We start from the raw sequence: 18,070 nt of genomic DNA, 5'->3' as shown, positions 1-18,070 counted from the left end.
TGATATGTGCCACAATGTAGATGAACCTTGAAAACACTATGCAAAGTAAAAGCCAGGCACAAAAGACTACCTATTTTATGATTCCATTCATACAAAAAGTCCAGACTAGGCAAAGCTATAGAGACTAAAAGTAGATTAGCCGTTGCCTCAGTCTGGGGCTGGGATGGGAAGGATACGAGACTAGGGGATGACTTCTTATAGGAATGATGGAAATGTCCTAAAATTAATTATGGTGATGGCTGCACAACTCTGCAAATATACTAAAAGCCACTGAGTTGTACATTTAAATGGGCAAACTGTATGGTCTATGAATTATATCTCAATAAATCTATAACCAAAAAGAATTTAGGTTATAATTCCTGTCTGAAATATATATTGTTATATACTAGTATCTTAAAGATAGAAAACATGATTCTAATATTTGATAGGAGAGAAATCCAGGAAATTAATGCATTAGTCTGTTCATGCTAATTGCTCAACACTGATGCAAGAATACTCTATGTCACTAAATGCCTACTGATTTTCATACTATAAAAAGATTTCTTGAATGCTTTTGCCACAAAATAAATTTAGAAATTGTCTTGACTTGGGGCACCTGAGTGGCTCAGTTGGTTGGGTGTCTGCCTTCAGCTCGGGTCATGGTCCCAAGGTTTTGGGATTGAGCCCCGCATCGGGCTCCCTGCTCAGCGGGGAGCCTGCTTCTCCCTCTCCCCCCCCTGCTCCTGCTCTCTCTCACTATCTCTCTCTCTCAAATAAATAAATAAAATCTTAAAGATATTTAAAAAAAAGAAAAAAAGAAATTGTCTTGACTTTAAATTTGGTGAATACTTCCTAACTTCATGTGGGAATATAAATAATTTTTAAATCTGTCAAATTGTAGATATGTATTTCTAAGTACCCATTAATTTACAGTTTCTCAATACAAAGTTTAATTAGAATAATATGAAAGTTTTGTAACATGCGTAACTTTTTTTTTAAAGATTTTATTTATTTATTTGACAGAGAGAGAGGGAGAGAGCACAAGCAGGGGGAATAGCAGGCAGAGGGAGAAGGAGAAGCACACTCCCTGCTGAGCAGAGAGCCAGACATGGGGCTCGATGCCTTCCCCGAGAAGGCAAATGCTTAACCAACTGAGCCATTCAGGTGCCCCAACATGTGTAACTTTTTAAGTGTATATATACAGTTCTATTTTATCTTCTTAAATTCTGTTTATTAGAGTTTCGAATACAAAATATTAATCAGTTCTTGACCTACTTATATAGTGTCATATTACCAAATGTCCCCACATACCAGACATCAGTACTACCAACACTCATGTGGGTACTTGCAAGCTGGACCCTGCTTCAAGAGAAATCCCCTCCATCATGACATCCCCCATGAAAGAAAGAGAGATCAGGTGGTCCCCAACTGCCTTTACTGCTGGTGCAGACAAATGCAGCCTTGACCATTGAGGAACTCTGAAATCTTCACTAAGGCTAATCTCAGCTGACAAAGGTGAATAGAGACTACATTGCTGGAACTTTTCCAGAGCTAGAAACACCATACTCAACCCAGCCAGCACTCTTATGTCCACAGATGAAGATCTTTCTCTACCAAAACCATTCCATAAAATCTGGAAGGGGTGACTATTTCATCAAATGCACAGACATCAACACAAAGCTATAGAAAGATGAAAAATCAAGAAAACATGACACCACCAAAGGAATACAATGATTTTCCAGTAACTGAGTGCAAAGAATGGAAATCTACAAATTGACAGACAAATAATTCAAAATAATTGTTCTTAAAAAGTTCAGCAAGCTACAAAAGAACCCAGATCCACAACTCAATGATATCAGGAAAAGAATATGTGAATAAAATAATAAATTCAAAAGAGAGATCAAAATTATATAAAAGAACCGTTAGAAATTCTGAAGCTGAAGAATAAAATGAATGAAATTAAAAAATGCAATAGAGAACAACAGACATATCAAGCAAAAGAAAGAAACCATGAACTTGGAAACAAATCATTTGATACTACCCACTAAAAGAAAAAACAAACAAACAAACAAAAACAATGAAGAAAGCCTACCTAAATTATGGAACATCACCAAATGAAGTAATATTAGCATCATGGGAGTCCAAGAAGAAGAGAGAGAGAAAGGGGCAAAAAGCTTATTTAAGGAAATAATGGCTGAGCACTTTCAAAATCTGGGGAGATATATGAACATCTAGGCACACTAAGTCATCACATTGTACACTTAAAGTATATACAACTTTGTCAATTATACTTCAATGTTTAAAAAAAGATTTGATAAAGCTAGCTGGTATATAACAGATGTTCATTATATACACATATACAAACACTTATGTATAAAAATAAATGTATATAAAAATTAAAATATATGTGTGTATATAAATAGTTTTTAATATACTCTTTGGTGTTAATGCAGTAGTTTTTATACCAGATAAAATAAAATTTAAAAAAATTTTTTAATTAATTAACTTTTTTTTTTAGAGACAGAGTGTATGAAGTGTATGAGTGGAGCAGGGCAGAGGGAGAAGGAGAGAGACTCTTAAGCAGGCTCCTCATTCAGGGCGGAGCTCCACACGGGGCTCAATCTCACGACCCTGAGATCATGACCTGAGCCAAAATCAAGTCAGATGCTCAACTGACTAAGCCACCCAGGCGCCCCCAGAATTTTAAATTTTTTATACTGCTTATTTATTTCTGTCTAGTCACAGTGATCTCATAGCTTTATAGAGCACAGTTTGCTTTAAATTTATATCAATATAAAAAAATAAAATATTATTTGCTAAGAGGAGATAGTATTTTAAGTTTTTATACTTTCATTTTTTCAAAAGCAACTATTATTACCTAAGTAACTACAGTTCCAAATGGTTTTCTGCTTAAAACATTTAAATCCCTGAGATAAAATTTGGCCTAGTGGAGATAAACATATCCATCAATTTTTCTCTGGAATTCTCAGTAAACACATTATACATTCTCCCTAGTGAGCTGACATTTCAAGCATGAACTTACCTATAAATGGTGAAGTCATAATCCTGAATATGTTAATGAGTGAGTTACATGAAGCAATGAAAAGCGTTAATATATGAGCATCTATAAAAATTCTCTGAATTTTTACTAAAAGTAGCAGTATGATTTAAAGATATATTCAATTTCACAAATTAAAAGTATATAAGGAAGAATCAAGATGGTAAACCACCCAACAAAAACTCTAAATATTAGAGATGATATTCAGCGGATTTAGATGTCACTCCATGGCCTTAATAATTCAAAGACAATTAGACTTTTAAATAAGTAGACGTTTAAATAAGCTCAAAGTTACTTTGAGACTATAACAATTCAAAAAGGCACTCTATGCTGCCCCAAAGAGATACTTTTCTAGCCTCCACTATATAACTAATTGAAAATGGTATGATATATGAGCTCTTCAAAGTACTGTCCTATTAAATTCTGAGATCATTTCTAGTACTAGTCCGACCATTAGGAGACAAGTTTAAAAAGAAAATTTTATGTTCAAACCTCAGGCATCAAAAAGGCACTCTAAAATAGCTTATAGAAACAAGGAAGGACTCTGCAGAGGATCAGAAAAATATCTGGGCCAATTCAGAGGAACAAGATAGCTGAATATTGTAGCCAGTGCAAAGAAAAGATGGCTAACTGCCCAGATATATTTCACGACTCAAATACTTATAAACGTGCACTGTTGGTATAGCTATTGTCATTTGATGCAAAAGCTAAAAACTGAATACACATACAATAACAAAAATATAAAGCACCAGGAGCCCAGTGGGCATTGCCTTTTTGGGGAGAGTTGGACTTTATAAATATAAACACAGAAGCCAATGTAAATTATCTGTGATCATTTTGCTAACCATATATAAAAAACATTCTCCTGTAGTAATTTCATTGACACTAATCATATCCATATATATTTTTTTATACAAAGGTTTCTATATTTGCACAATTCTTAGTATATTTTTAACTCCTCAAATATATTTGGGAATCATTCCAGACCACAAGACTCTGAGGAATTGCAGAATTTATCAGACTGACATGTCAACACATATGAATACAGAACCCATACAATGTTGTTTTTATTTGCAAGTATGTCATAAACAAAATTTTCTAGCTTACAGTGCCAGGTAGATGAAGTCAATTAAAGTAATTATAACTGAAAAAATAAATAAATAAACCGAGAAGCTTTAACTCTACAACTTAGTTAACAGGAACATTTTTTAAAAAGCTAAATTCACATTATCTTCCAGGATCTCAAGATTCTGATGCCACGTAACTTTACATTCCCGCCATATAGTTTAATGTAGAGTCAATGGGCACACCATTGTTAAGTACTATCTTGCAAATTAAAAGAAATAATCAAGACAACAAAGGCTATTTCATTTCACCAAGATAGAATAATGCTTCCATTTTGCTTATTGTTTTTTTTCATTTTTAAATACTGATAAGAGGTCAAAAGACAAGTTCATCTTAAAATGATTTAAGCATGCTTCTAACCAGTCATAATTAAGGTATAAAAAAACTAAGACAGTAGTCTAAGATAGCACAGTCATAGAAGACAGGATCATCAGGGTTTGAGACCTGCACTCTCACTTGCTTGAGTGATTTAAGTATTTTAAACTAGTTTCCTCATTTTTTAGATGGGAAAAGTAATAATGGTATCTACTTCACAGAATTCTTGTTGGAGAGTAAGGAATAAAAGGATCTGAACAAGTTATGTAAAACCGGAAAGAAATATATGAATTAATTGCATTATCATCAAATAATAATTTTACCCTGAGAAGCAAGCTATTCAACATATAATGTAATAAATGTGCTTCTTTATATTTATACCTTAATTAAAACATTTTTAATTAAATAAACACTCATCTAAGTAAATTGTGTAACTATTGATGTCCTCCCTTTTAACAATTTGGAGGTAAGAATAATTAATGTATTTTATAACCAAGAGTGATGACTCAGTTATAATCCCATACTTTTTAATCTTTGTTTTATTATGTATTTTGTTCAATTAACAAAACGTACATGTGCTTCCAATTAAACCTTATGAATAGATATTAGTTGAAGGAAAGATGTTTATTACATTTCTAAGTCAACTCTAAATTTGTTCTTTTTTCTTATTTGGTTCATTTGATGCAAACACAGTAATAGTGTAATATATTCCTTCTCAGTGGTGATTAACAAATTACCATTTGCTTTCAATATATTCATTACCTGAATGAGACTTTAGATAGAACCAAATATAGTTAAAATATTAAACACAACAATCAAAGATAAAATATTTGCAACAAACCATACCTAGTAATAAGAACAGCATTATCGTGGTGGGCAATCCCATTTTCTGGAATGGTGTTTCCATCACTTTGGTGAGAGAGAATGGATTTCTGCCATTTACAGAAGCTATCGAGGGACTTGTCTGCATGGTGGTTTATCTCCAAGTTTGGCTGCAATACAACATGCATACCAGAAATGTTCCAAACAAATTACTAAGGTCAGTTGTTAAAACTTTTGAAGAACTAAAGTGGGACTATAATTAGAAGCAGTGGTTTCTAGGAATAATCTCTTGCCAATTTTTATCTCTGTAATATCTGACCTAGAGTTAATTTAGTGTACTACTGAATATTCTTTCCAGTTCCAGCTTTAATGATCATGTGAATATATGTGATTCTCAGCAACCAAAACCACTATTATTAGATCTGCCAAACAAATGCTCATCTTTATACTGAAACATATAGCTAATATACATATATAGAGCCTTAACATGACATAGGAGGTATATTCTTATAAACTACTTAAAATTTGCTTAAAATATTAAATACTTAGTGGTGAAAATCATATTCAACTAGAACTTCCTAAAAGGATCAATAATAAAATATTTTATTTATAATACATAATTCTACAGCCTGTCTGTTAAGGGTTTTAGATTTCTAAACTAACTCATTCTTACCTGATCTTCTGTAAGAACAATTAAGCGGGCCACTATAATATTCACAACGTTTCCTAGGCTGGAATCACGGTAAAGTTTGGCAACCTGACCTCCAGAAAATAAGAAAAGACACAAAGTCAGACAAAAATCATAGGCTGATTGTTTAATATTTTTTTAAAGAATGGTAAAACAATTTTTCATAAATTAAACCACTTTGTATATAAAAAGATATTATTTTATCTCATATCACTTAGAATTCTACCCTCAAGATGCCTCCATAAAAGATTTGTATACAAATCTACCTCAAGAAATATTTTCTCCTAAAACTGAACTACAACATAGTAATTAAGAGGGTGAGCTGATGTTTCAAGTTAAAGAAAACCTCTTAAACAAGATTTAATACGACCCATTCAAAAAGTCATATTACCTAAAATGAACAATAAGGTCACCTTTAAATTTATTTCCTATGGAACTGAAACATTAATATATTAATTCTTTCTCATTTTAGATGAGTAAATTCTTAAAATCATTAATTCACATTAAAAATCCATGACCTTAGTCAAAACCACAAATTATTAAGTTAAAATATTATAGAGAGGCATCAAACTTACAATATTCATCACACTCAAAATGTAATGTTCAATGTCTTTGCGGCCATGGTAGCCCACCATCATTTTGTCTGCCACTACCAGGGTCTCCACAAACCGCTCAATGCTTACTGATCTCTTCTGTCTGTGGCGGATATGTGTGCCATTAATTGGTAGTGAAGAAGGAAAAGGAGATGTGTCATTCAGCCACCAAGGTTTGCCACTTCTTATGAGGTCTACAATAAAAATAATTAACTAGTTCAGATAAGTTCACCAATTAAGCTTACTTACTTTTAAATCTTTCATATAGACATGCTCCTCATAAACTGTCTAAAGTATTAAGATTTTTCAGTGAAGAGAGGAGATAAGGAAATGTAGTAGTAAGAAAATTAAACTCTTTAAAGTATTCAAAATAGTCATTTTATCTGAAACAAATTAAACATTAATAACATTCAGCTACTCATAACAAAAAATAAGCCTAATGAATTATTTAATAAAAATATATATATATTTTTTAAAGATTTTATTTATTTGACAGAGACAGAGATAGCAAGAGCAGGAACACAAGCAGCGGGAGTGGGAGAGGGAGAAGCAGGCTTCCCCCCGAGGAGGGAGCCCGATGTGGGACTCGATCCCAGGACCCTGGGATCATGACCTGAGCCGAAGGCAGACGCTTAACTGACTGAGCCACCCAGGTGCCCAAAATATTTTTTAAATAATCATTTCATATTACTCCAATGACCAATTATGTCATAATATTTTTAAATATAGAACATGTACTTCATAAAGCTTTTTTAAAAATGAGAGCATTAACTTTCTATACACCCTAAGACAGTTCTGATGAAGAACATCAATATTGCAAAAATCTGTTACTTTTTTTTTAAGTAAGCTCTATGCCCATCATGGGGCTTGAACTCATCACCTCTTGTTATAGCAAGAGTCACATGCTATAACAACTGAGCCAGCCAGGTACCCCCAAAATCCTATTTCTAAAATGCCTCTGAGCATTTATTTTAAAGTAAGATCCTTTATTAAACTATCTCAATTAGAGCAATTCTACTGCTCTAGAAATCTCAATTCTAAAAGGCTGTGAATTAAGTTTTTCATTTAGTTTTGTGATATACAACTATTTATACTAACAGAGTACCCAAAGTATTACTCTTCTAAAACCTAGAGGTAAATGCTGCTACAATGAGAGTTGAAAGATTATGATTACAGCAGGAATTCCTTTAAACCACATTTTACTCTGGATTGCAGTTTAATCCTTTGTTTTCTAACAGTTGGTCCTTCAGTACAGAGAAAACCTTTTAGTACTATGGCATTTGTAAACACTTATCTCATTTATATTCATCTTTATTTAATAAACTTGAGTAAGTATAATTCCTCTGCATACCTTACTTTCATATCTGTATGATCTTTCTAACATCTACTTATTAAAAATTTAGTGAGGAAGAATCAGATTAATTTTTATAATATAATTGACAGAAACTGGCAGTATTCTCTATTATTTTTCTAATTTCTTTAGTGTTTACCCTTTAAAAATTACTTTGGTAAAAGTTATAAATTTTAAGAAATAAGAGATAGAAATGACTATGACAGATACCAGTAAAATATTTTTGAAGCTCATATAAATTGAGTATTTTTATTCCTAAAGGCCAAGAGAGGCAGAGACATACTACTTCTTATTTCCCAATAGTATAACTTCTAGACAGCCAGTAAGTATTCCCCTATTCCAGACAGACTCTTAAGGTGGCCCCCCATGACCTCCCGATGTTTACACTTCGTGTGATCTCTTCCCCTTTAGTGTGGGTGGGACCTGTATCTTGCTTCTAACCAAGAGAATACAGCAAAGATAAAGGGATATACACGATTACATATATATGAGTACATAATTATGTTACATAATATTGTAGCATCTTTCTTACTAGAGTCTGTCCCTTGCTGGCTTTAAGGAAGTAAGCAACCAGTTTGGTGAACTGTACATGGCAAGGAGCTAAGACGGCGTCTGGCAGACAACCAGCCCCAAACTAAAGCTTTCAGTCTTTTAATAGCAAAGAACTGAATGTTGCCAACAACCATGGGAATACGAAGGTAGATTCTTCGTCAGTCAAGACTCCAGATGAGAACCCAGTCCTGACTGAGGCTAAGTCAATTAGCTCATTCATGTACAACTGCTGTTCCACAGAAACTGTGAGATAATAAAAGTATATTGCTTAAGCCACTGAGTTTATGGTAATATTGTTATGAAATGGTCAAAATCCTTTCTGCATTAACATAATTCTAATTTTTTTTTTTTGCTCAGTCTGTCAAGATCATAAAACCACCCATGTATTCAAATCATGCCTAGTTTTCCGTTCCTTTGGATGGACAGTCTAAATGTCTAAATATCGGATTTGATTTCCATTATTTTGATCATTTTCACTCCTCTGATCCATTCAATTTCTCCTTATATTTATTTAAAGTATTTGTGAAAAGAATTAGACTTGATTGGGCAAAATAAACACAGCAATGGTGTTTCTCATTAGATAGCACTCAATATAAAGTAGCTACTGTTATCATCATTTTCATAAATTTCAGACTTTTAGCTTTTTAAATTGTTGGTTTGCTTGGTTATCACTCCATCAGATAAATGTATATATAATGTCTTTGATGGACATTCATAAATGGAAAGAGTCTTACACGCAAAGAATTTGTAGTCTGAGATATATATATATATATATAAAATACACACACAATGAATAAGTGTAATCAAGATATCTGGTTTCACTTTTAAAATTAAATTAATCCAGCATGATTGCATCATTATGAAACAATATCTACATTCTGTAATTGTCAATTGACTGCTTAATGTTAAGCTTAATGATCTGTAACTAATATACTGTTTAGTCTAAAATAGAATACACAACTGACTTGTTTCAAAACAAAGATTAGTAGTTATTCAAATGATACTTACTACATATGCTCAATTTAATTTTGGATAGAGTTTAGAATGTCAAAGAAAACATTCTTCCATAAACATACAATAAAGAACTTTTCCCCAAAACCAAATACATAGATCTCTTTATCATCTGAAATAAGACCTTAAATTTTTGATCAGTCTCAAAAAAAATTTTTTTTTAAGATTTTATTTATTTATTTGACAGAGAGAGACACAGCGAGAGAGGGAACACAAGCAGAGGGAGTGAGAGAGGGAAAGCAGGCTTCCCGCGGAGCAGGGACACCGATGCAGGGCTCGATCCCAGGACCCTGGGATCATGACCTGAGCTGAAGGCAGACACTTAACGACTGAGCCACCCAGGCGCCCCAGTCTCAAAATATTTTTAATATATACAGTCATTCAAAATTATTGCATTGACCTGCTTTATTTTTCACTAGTAGCACTTATTACTTCTTGATAGATGGCCATGTATTTACTTGTTGGCTTGACTGCTTTTTTTAATTAACTCTCTTCATTAGAATATAAGCTTCATGGGAGCAGAGACTTTTCTTGTTTTATTTATTGCTGCATCCCAACACCTAGAATAGCCTGACACATACGTGCTAAATAAATATTTATTTAATAAATACATAAGTAAACAATACATGTATAGAGACATGATAATATCTACAGCAATGGACAAGAGCATTCAGTTATCCCTGGATAGTGGTAAAGAGCAACTTTCATTTCCTTTTTTTTCTTTTTACCCATATTTTCTAAATTTTCTACAAAAAACAGGTATTTTTTATTATTTATTTTGAAATTGATAACATAATCTAATTAGAATGGGAAAATTTATATCTGAATATGAGATAAATATGCCCACTCTCAAAAGGGTTTTTCTATCTTATATTTTGATATAAAATTGAGTTCCCAATAACAGGTTAACTGGCAATTAACACCTATAAATGCACATGTCACTTGAATTATGCTGTCAAAATAGTATCATAATTAAGATCAGTAGTTCTTAACCAGACATTTCCCAAACTTATTAAACATAAAATACTTTTTTTTAGTGATATTCCTATAGAACTTAGGGAACTACTACTGATTTTCCACTCTTGGGAAGCCAGTGAAACGTCTGAAAGTATATAATATAGGGCACCTGGGTGGCTCAGCTGGTTAAGCGTCTGCCTTCGGCTCAGGTCATGATCCCAGAGTCCTGGGATTGAGTCCCGCGTCGGGCTCCCTGCTCAGTGGTGAGCCTGTTTCTCCCTCTCCCTCTGCCTCTCCCACTGCTTGTACTCTCTCTGTCTCTCTCTCAAATGAATAAATAAAATCTTGAAAGAAAGAGAGAAAAAGAGAAAGGAAGGAAGGAAGGGAGGAAGGAAAGAAGGAAATATAATACACCCAGATGTAGGAGACAGCCCGCTAAAGACAAAAACAAAGCTGAAGACAGGAAGACCCCAGTTAGAAAGTCATTACAGTGGTGCAGGCAAGAGATAACAAGGGTCTGAACTAAATGGACTGGTGTTAAAGGTAACAGAAATGACTAGTGAATAGGTTAAAAGTGAGGAAATAGTCATAGTAATTCACTCAAGATTTTTCAGCCATTCAAGAATATCTCATTCACCTGCTTTATTTTTTGCAAATAGCACAGTAATCCAGGGCGAGAGACTGTAAAAGAAGAAAATCTTCCCCAACAAGGGCAGAATTTTATGTTGGCAATAAGAGTAGATTTGCTGATCTATTTGATTCATGCCTCAACCTTTGGAAAAGAAGGATCTGCCTCAGTAAGACCAGTGAATAATAAGATAGGCACTTCAAAAGAGGATAATTTGAATATCTAAGGTTAAGAGTTATCTTTCAGAATACAATGAAATCTTTAAATATTTTTGCAAAAAGTGATCTTTACGATCATGAAGTGAAGGATGTCATGTTATGGAAAAAATGATGGGAAAATTATATTGCAATAAACAACTAAATATTTGAATCCTAGTTTTTCAAGAATTTATATAAAGTTGTACTTATAGGGGCGCCTGGGTGGCTCAGTGGTTAAGCATCTGCCTTCGGCTCAGGTCATGATCCCGGGGTCCTGGGATCGAGCCCCGCATAAGGCTACCTGCTCCGCGGGAAGCCTGCTTCTCTCACTCCCACTCCCCCTGCTTGTGTTCCTTCTCTCGCTGTGTCTCTCTCTCTGTCAAATAAATAAATAAAACCTTTAAAAAAAAAAAAGTTGTACTTATAGCCTAAATTTGTTAAATACAAGATAAATTAAACTATTTCCATAATGTTTAGTTTCATTACTCAATGCAAAGACCCATCAAAATATTTTTCATTGTTTCCTATGAAATTTTATTTCATGCCTTAAGCAGCTTCACTTGAAGTGGCCTTTTTCTAGTACCAATTACTCTTCATCAACAAGGACGTCCCAGAGATTACTCAAGAAGAGAGTATGTAGAATGAGAACAGTCACTTGAAGAATGAACTCCAAAGAACACTTAAACTTGAAGCAGAAGAAAAGTAGCCCAAGAAGCATATGGATATAAACAAAACAGTGATGCATTCACTAATTCATAAGATAACCCATCCTATTTTTTATAAATCTACCTGTTGAACTCATCCCATTTTTTTTCTAAAATTACTTGCTGGTGAACTTTTCTTTGTATTAAGCTGAAACCTGCTGAAATACTGAAATACCCTGCCCCTGGTTCAACCTACGAGAACTACACAGAACAAATCGAATCTTTAATTTTTTTTAAAGATTTTATTTTTATTTATTTATTATTATTAATTTTTTTTAGAGAGAGAGGCAGGGGAGGGGCAGAGGGAGAGAGAGAATCCTAAGCAGACTCCCCACTGAGCGCGTGAGCCCATCTTGGGACTTGATATCATAACCCTGAGACCACGTCCTAAGCCAAAATCAAGAGTCAGACACTTAACCGACTAAGCCACCCAGGCACACCTTTAAAGATTTTTTTTTTAATTTTTTTAAAGATTTTATTTATTTATTTGACAGAGAGAGAGACAGCAAGAGAGGGAACACAAGCAGGGGGAGTGGGAGAGGGAGAAGCAGGCTTCCCGCTGAGCAGGGAGCCCGATGCGGGGCTTGATCCCGGGACCCCAGGATCATGACCTGAGCCAAAGGCAGATGCTTAACAACTTAGCCACCCAGGCGTCCCTAAAGATTTTATTTTTAAATAAACTCTACATCAAATGTGGGGCTCAAACCCACAATCCCAAGATCAAGAGTTGCATGCTCCATCAACTAAGCCAGCCAGGTGACCCAATCTTTTTTTTTTTTTATATAATAGCTCTTTAAATACTAGAAACAGTCATCTCAGTAATAATGATAGCTACAATTTGAGCAACTAATGTGTGTTCAAAGAAGTATTTAAAGAGGTTGGTTCATTTGTCCAAAGCTACACCAAAGCCCATATTCTTTCCACTATGCCAAGCTATATCCTCTATTCTGTACGTTTTCTAATCTTTAGACGAAACAGCCTCCTAACCCCTCACCTCTAGTCTTGTTCTTCTCTCAGTCAGTCTCCACAGGACTGCCAGGGTAATACTTCTAACACCCAAATCTGATCATGTGATTCCTGCTTAAAACCTTTCAATGGGTTTCTAGCACACTTAGGATAAACAAACTCTTTACTATGGTTTACAAGCCCTTTATGTCTTGGCCTTCCTTGTCACTTCAGTTTCATCTCTCAGGTCCACGCCTCACCCGTAGGAAATTCACCCCATCCCTCCAGCCCACATTCTAATAACCCGTTCTATGAACTGGCAATGACTGAAATGTGACATTCTACTTTTTGATTCAGGACTTTTGTAAATGCTGTTTCTTCTATATGGAACACTCCACCCACTGTTCCCTCTACTTCTCCACAGCTACCTTCTCTTTCTCCCTCAGGCCTCAGCTTAGAAGTCACTTCTTCCATGAAGCCTTCTTGGACCACTAATGTCTAGATTTGCTGTCCCTGCTATGTATTTCTATAGTACCCTAACACTGCCTTTGAATATTACCTTAAGACTCTTCAAATCTTATACAAGTGTCTAACATCTCACCATTAGCATAAAAACATCAGGCTAACCAAACAGCACAGAGTACTAGGCAACACGTGTGAATGAAAATTATACTATGGAACACTTGTGCTTGAAAATTATAACTATTACCTGGATAAAATAGGGTGGGGTTTTGTTCTCCTTCTAAGAAAGAATAATTTTACACAGACTTATATTTTAAGGACTTCTCAAAGAGCTTCCAACTATTGATAAGTGACATCTTTTTTTTTCCCACTGAAAAGGAAGGTAGTTTTTTTTTTCCTCTTTTCTTTTTTTATTGAAGTATAATTAACATATAGTTATATTAGTTTCAGGTATAGAACATAAGGATTCAAAAATTCTATATATTACTCAGCATTCATCAAGACAAGTGTGCTCTTAATCCCCTTTATCTATTTTACCCACCCCCACACCCACCTCCCCTCTGGCAACCACCAGTTTGTTCCCTGTATTTAAGAGTCTGATTTTTGTTTGTGTCTTTTTTTTTTCCATTTTTTCCTTATTTTGTTTCTTAAATTCCAAATATGAGTGAAGTCATATGGCATTTGGATAGGTGACATCTTTTAAAAGAACTCTGGGGATTGCCCCTCAGGGGAATGCCCCAGACAACAAAGGGAGACCCATAGGGCTTAGATGCCTGGGCTTAGCAATCAGCTGTGCTTTTATTAATCTATATAGCACATTTCCATATAACATTTCATTTGAGAAAAGGGTCTTGCTGCTTTAAAAAGAAAAAAGCTGAAAATCTCTGATCCAGATAATCTCTAAGGTCCCTTTGAATCTAAATCTCTATGATTCTGTTTAGGAAAATTCATGTTAATTCATGGAAATTCATTATCATTCTATCATCCATAGGTGTCAGAAGAAAGACAGTGGCAATACAATACAATACACTTTGTAAAAGCCACACACTCACCTGAAACCCCACAATGAGAGTGATCATACAGATGCCGTTGCTGGAGGGTTGACTTTTTGTAAATAACATGAGGATGGCCATTTTCATAACTAAAATGTTTGGAATCCTCTGTGGTATTCTTTAAAGGTTCAATAAAATATTCCTCATCTTCTGTAGCAATAACGCCATGCTAAAAGAAGAAGAAACAAAGAATTTAGCAAGAAGAATCATTTTAAATATCAATTATCATTACCATGAGTCAAAAATAAGTTGATACCTCTCCAAAAAGAAGTGAAAACACATGTTAATAGAAATTTAGTGGATTATCTATACCCAGCAAAACATTATATAAATTTACCTATACCTTAAAAAGGATGTTTAAAATCTTCTACATGCCATGCATGCCTTGTATTAAGCATGTCACATACATTATTTCCTCCAATCTTCCCCAAAACTCTGTGAGGTAGCAGAGACCTCCATGTATTCACTAAGACCTTTTTCCTTTTCAAATTGTGCACACAGCTTAACTACATCCTCTGTATTTAGGGACAGCTCTGTAATTAAGTTTTGGCCAATAGAAAATGAGCAGAATACTATATGCCACTTTCAAGCTCATCCCCTGAAAACCTTCCCAAGGAAAATTCTCTATTCTCTCTGAAAAACTATCTCGGGGAGGCAGAAGCTGAAAGAGAAGCAATCTGGGTCCCTGACTGACTTCATGGAAAGCTGTCCAGCATAGACACGGATATGAAGGAGAAATAAATTTCTATTGTGATAAACAATGGACATTTTAAAGTTTATGTCACACCAATTAATATGTCCTTAATTGATATATATCCTATATATCTCCATTTTGCAGATGCAGTAACAGACTCAGAGGTTAAGAACTTCCCCAACATTATATAGAGATAAATGAAGGAGTTGTATTTCACACAAAGCTCTGCTCTTATTCATATGATATATTCCTTACACCTATTTACATAGCCAAGTGTTACTCAGCTCAACCATAGTTCCTTTTTAAACCTTTCCCTAGCCCAAATGGAGTAGCTTCACCCTCCTCGGAGCTCCGACAGAGCTTATTATTGGTATCATTTTTTTTTTTAATTTTATTATGTTATGTTAATTTATTTTTAATTAATGTCACACTTCTCTGCTACATCTCAAGTCTGGAAGCTATATTTACATTTGGTATAACTTTTCAACTGCATATTTTATCTTCCCAACTATACTATTTGCTTTTTTAAGGCAAAAGGTTATGTCTCTAAATCTTTGTATCAGTGATAACCATAGAAAGTGTCTCATATGTAATATGAAGACCAAATAAAAGTTGGTTGATTAAAAGAAATGAGATAGTAAAAGTTATCTGTATTAGAAATAAGAACTTCCATACTGGTCTATTAGTGTTTTCTTAAGTATGGCACACGTGAGGACTGCTCTTAATCCAACTAATTTATCCTGTAACACTGGGTGAAACACAAACTCTCTTGGTGTATTTCCTCAGCTGGAAAAATGAAAGGGTTGGTGTAAATTAGTGGTTTTAAAACAGCCCTCTGGGGAGCCCTAAGGGTTCCAGGGAAGTGCCCTCAGGGGATTGCCCCAGACAACAAAGGGAGACCTATAGGGCTTAGATTCCTGGGCTTAGCAATCAGCTGTGCTTTTATTAATCTATATAGTACGTTTCCATATAACATTTCATTTGAGAAAAGGGTCTTGCTGCTTTAAAAAGAAAAAAGCTGAAAATCTCTGGTCCAGATAATCTCTAAGGTCCCTTTTAATCTAAATCTCTACGCTTCTGTCTGGGGAAATTCATGGTAAGTACCACATGTTTGGAAAGAAAGATAATACATAATTAGAGTTGCTCTAACTTATAGATGAAGTTAGCAGACACCTACACGAAATGATCTAAAGAATGCAAAAAACAAAAAAGCAGGCCTTAGTCACTTCACATTATTTTCACCATTGTTTGCTTTACTTTAAGGATATGAGTCCCTAAATTAAATGCAAATACTGACAGGAATAACATAATATGCCATTAACACACTCTAATACCTGAGCATGAATTTCTCTACCAGGAAGATGAACAATGTGATAGCAAACTGAGCATGGTCCTACAGAAAAGAGAGCATGTATAAGAAGTTTTGGTAAGAGAGAACTGTAAGAAGTGGGGTCGAGAGTACTGCCCAGAAAGGGTAGAGCACTAAAGTCATACCTTGCTAACCTGTGGGCAGAAGGATGTTGAAAGGTCCCAGACAAGAAGTTCAGGTTGCTGGGGGAAAATAGAGTCAGTAGTGTGGTAAGTAAACAAAATCTCTAATTTCAAGTATGGAAAGACTTGGGGAAAAAATCCAGAGATTTTAAGTGTTAGGTACTCTGTAGGATGTTTATACACATTATCTCATTTATTCTTAATAGCTCTGTGAAGTAAGTAGTACTATCAGCTCCACTTTGAAGATGAGAAACACAGACTAAGCAAAGTTAAGTAACCAACTCTTCAATTGACTTTGGAGCTTAGATTATTAGGCACTATATTATAATTCCCTTATCCTCTGAGGTTTGTTTCTGACTTAACTTATTCTTTCACTAAGGATGTTCTGAGTGCCTGTCACATGGCAAGTACTATTCTAGGTGGTGGAGATACAGTAGTGAACAAAACAAACTTCTGGCTCTATGATGGAGCTTACATTCTGGTGGGAGGACCTAGATAAAAGGGATTCATTCATTAGATAAATGATCAATCAGGTAGTGTTAAGTGTTAAGAAAAAAAAAAGCAAGGTAAGAGGACAGAGAGCAATCAGAAATGAGAGAATTACATAAACTGTTTAGGATGGTCAGGGACATCCTCTCTAATAAAGTGACATTTGTACAGAAACCTGAACAAAGTGAAGGAGCAGGTAAAACAGATATCTTGTGAAAGAGCAGATTAGACAGTGGGAATAACAACAAAGGCAATGAGGTATGAGCACGCATACAGTATTTGAGGAACAGCAAGGAGCTACTGGAGCTCGAGGGAAGAAAGGGGAAAGTGATTATGAAATTAGAAAGGTGCTGGACGCTAGATGATGAAGGACCTGAAATCTGCACATGCCTAGCAAGAGCCCTGCTCTCTCTCACGTCCTTCACCATCCCCACTCACCTCTACACGGTCTGCCTCAGGCCATCAGGATGAAAATCATCATGCCCCCTTTCCCTGACATGCCAGTCCCCACAAGAAGCCCAAGACCTATCCCCTGGATTCTATCCCTCCTCTGGTTATGTGCATCATGTTTTCTGACCCCATCTCATACCTCTCCCCTTTCACCATTTAAAACACTTCCATTGTGCCTTCTCAAACTCATGCTCAGCTTCATTTGTGAACGTTCACTTCATCTTGCTCAAACACCTGGGTCTCTCTAAATGACACTCTTTCTTCCCTGCAGTCCTCTGGGATGGTGGATCCTCTGCTTCCTCTCCTATATGCCTCCTATTGGACCAGGAGGTAGGGTAAGTGTCCTTGTGATTTACTGCCGTTTCTAAACAATTCTCACTCTCTTCTTCCTCTAAAACAAAAACAAAACACAAAAGGCCCTGCCAGCTTCTAATCTCATGCCATCACCAGGTTCCCTCTGCTACCGTAGCTACCTAATGACCCACAGGCACTTTCCTCATTCTTTCA

At 35.1% G+C, this 18,070-nt stretch overlaps 1 protein-coding gene across 1 annotated transcript in view; it reads right to left on the bottom strand.

The window, feature by feature from the left end:
• ADAMTS6 (ADAM metallopeptidase with thrombospondin type 1 motif 6) overlaps positions 1-18,070 on the bottom strand; it is a 287,534-nt gene that overhangs the window by 262,256 nt on the left and 7,208 nt on the right. The window contains exons 3-6 of the mRNA XM_032404338.1: positions 14,440-14,608; positions 6,563-6,774; positions 5,973-6,056; positions 5,324-5,469 (exon numbers count right to left, since the gene is read on the bottom strand). Coding sequence (XP_032260229.1) covers positions 5,324-5,469; positions 5,973-6,056; positions 6,563-6,774; positions 14,440-14,608 — 611 coding nt within the window. The remainder of the gene's footprint in view (positions 1-5,323; positions 5,470-5,972; positions 6,057-6,562; positions 6,775-14,439; positions 14,609-18,070) is intronic.

The sequence above is a fragment of the Phoca vitulina genome, unplaced genomic scaffold (genome assembly GCF_004348235.1).
Source record: "Phoca vitulina isolate PV1807 unplaced genomic scaffold, GSC_HSeal_1.0 scaffold6, whole genome shotgun sequence".
NCBI lineage: Eukaryota > Metazoa > Chordata > Mammalia > Carnivora > Phocidae > Phoca > Phoca vitulina.
Note: the sequence above shows the minus strand (reverse complement) of the source record. Positions and strands in the feature narration are given on the sequence as shown.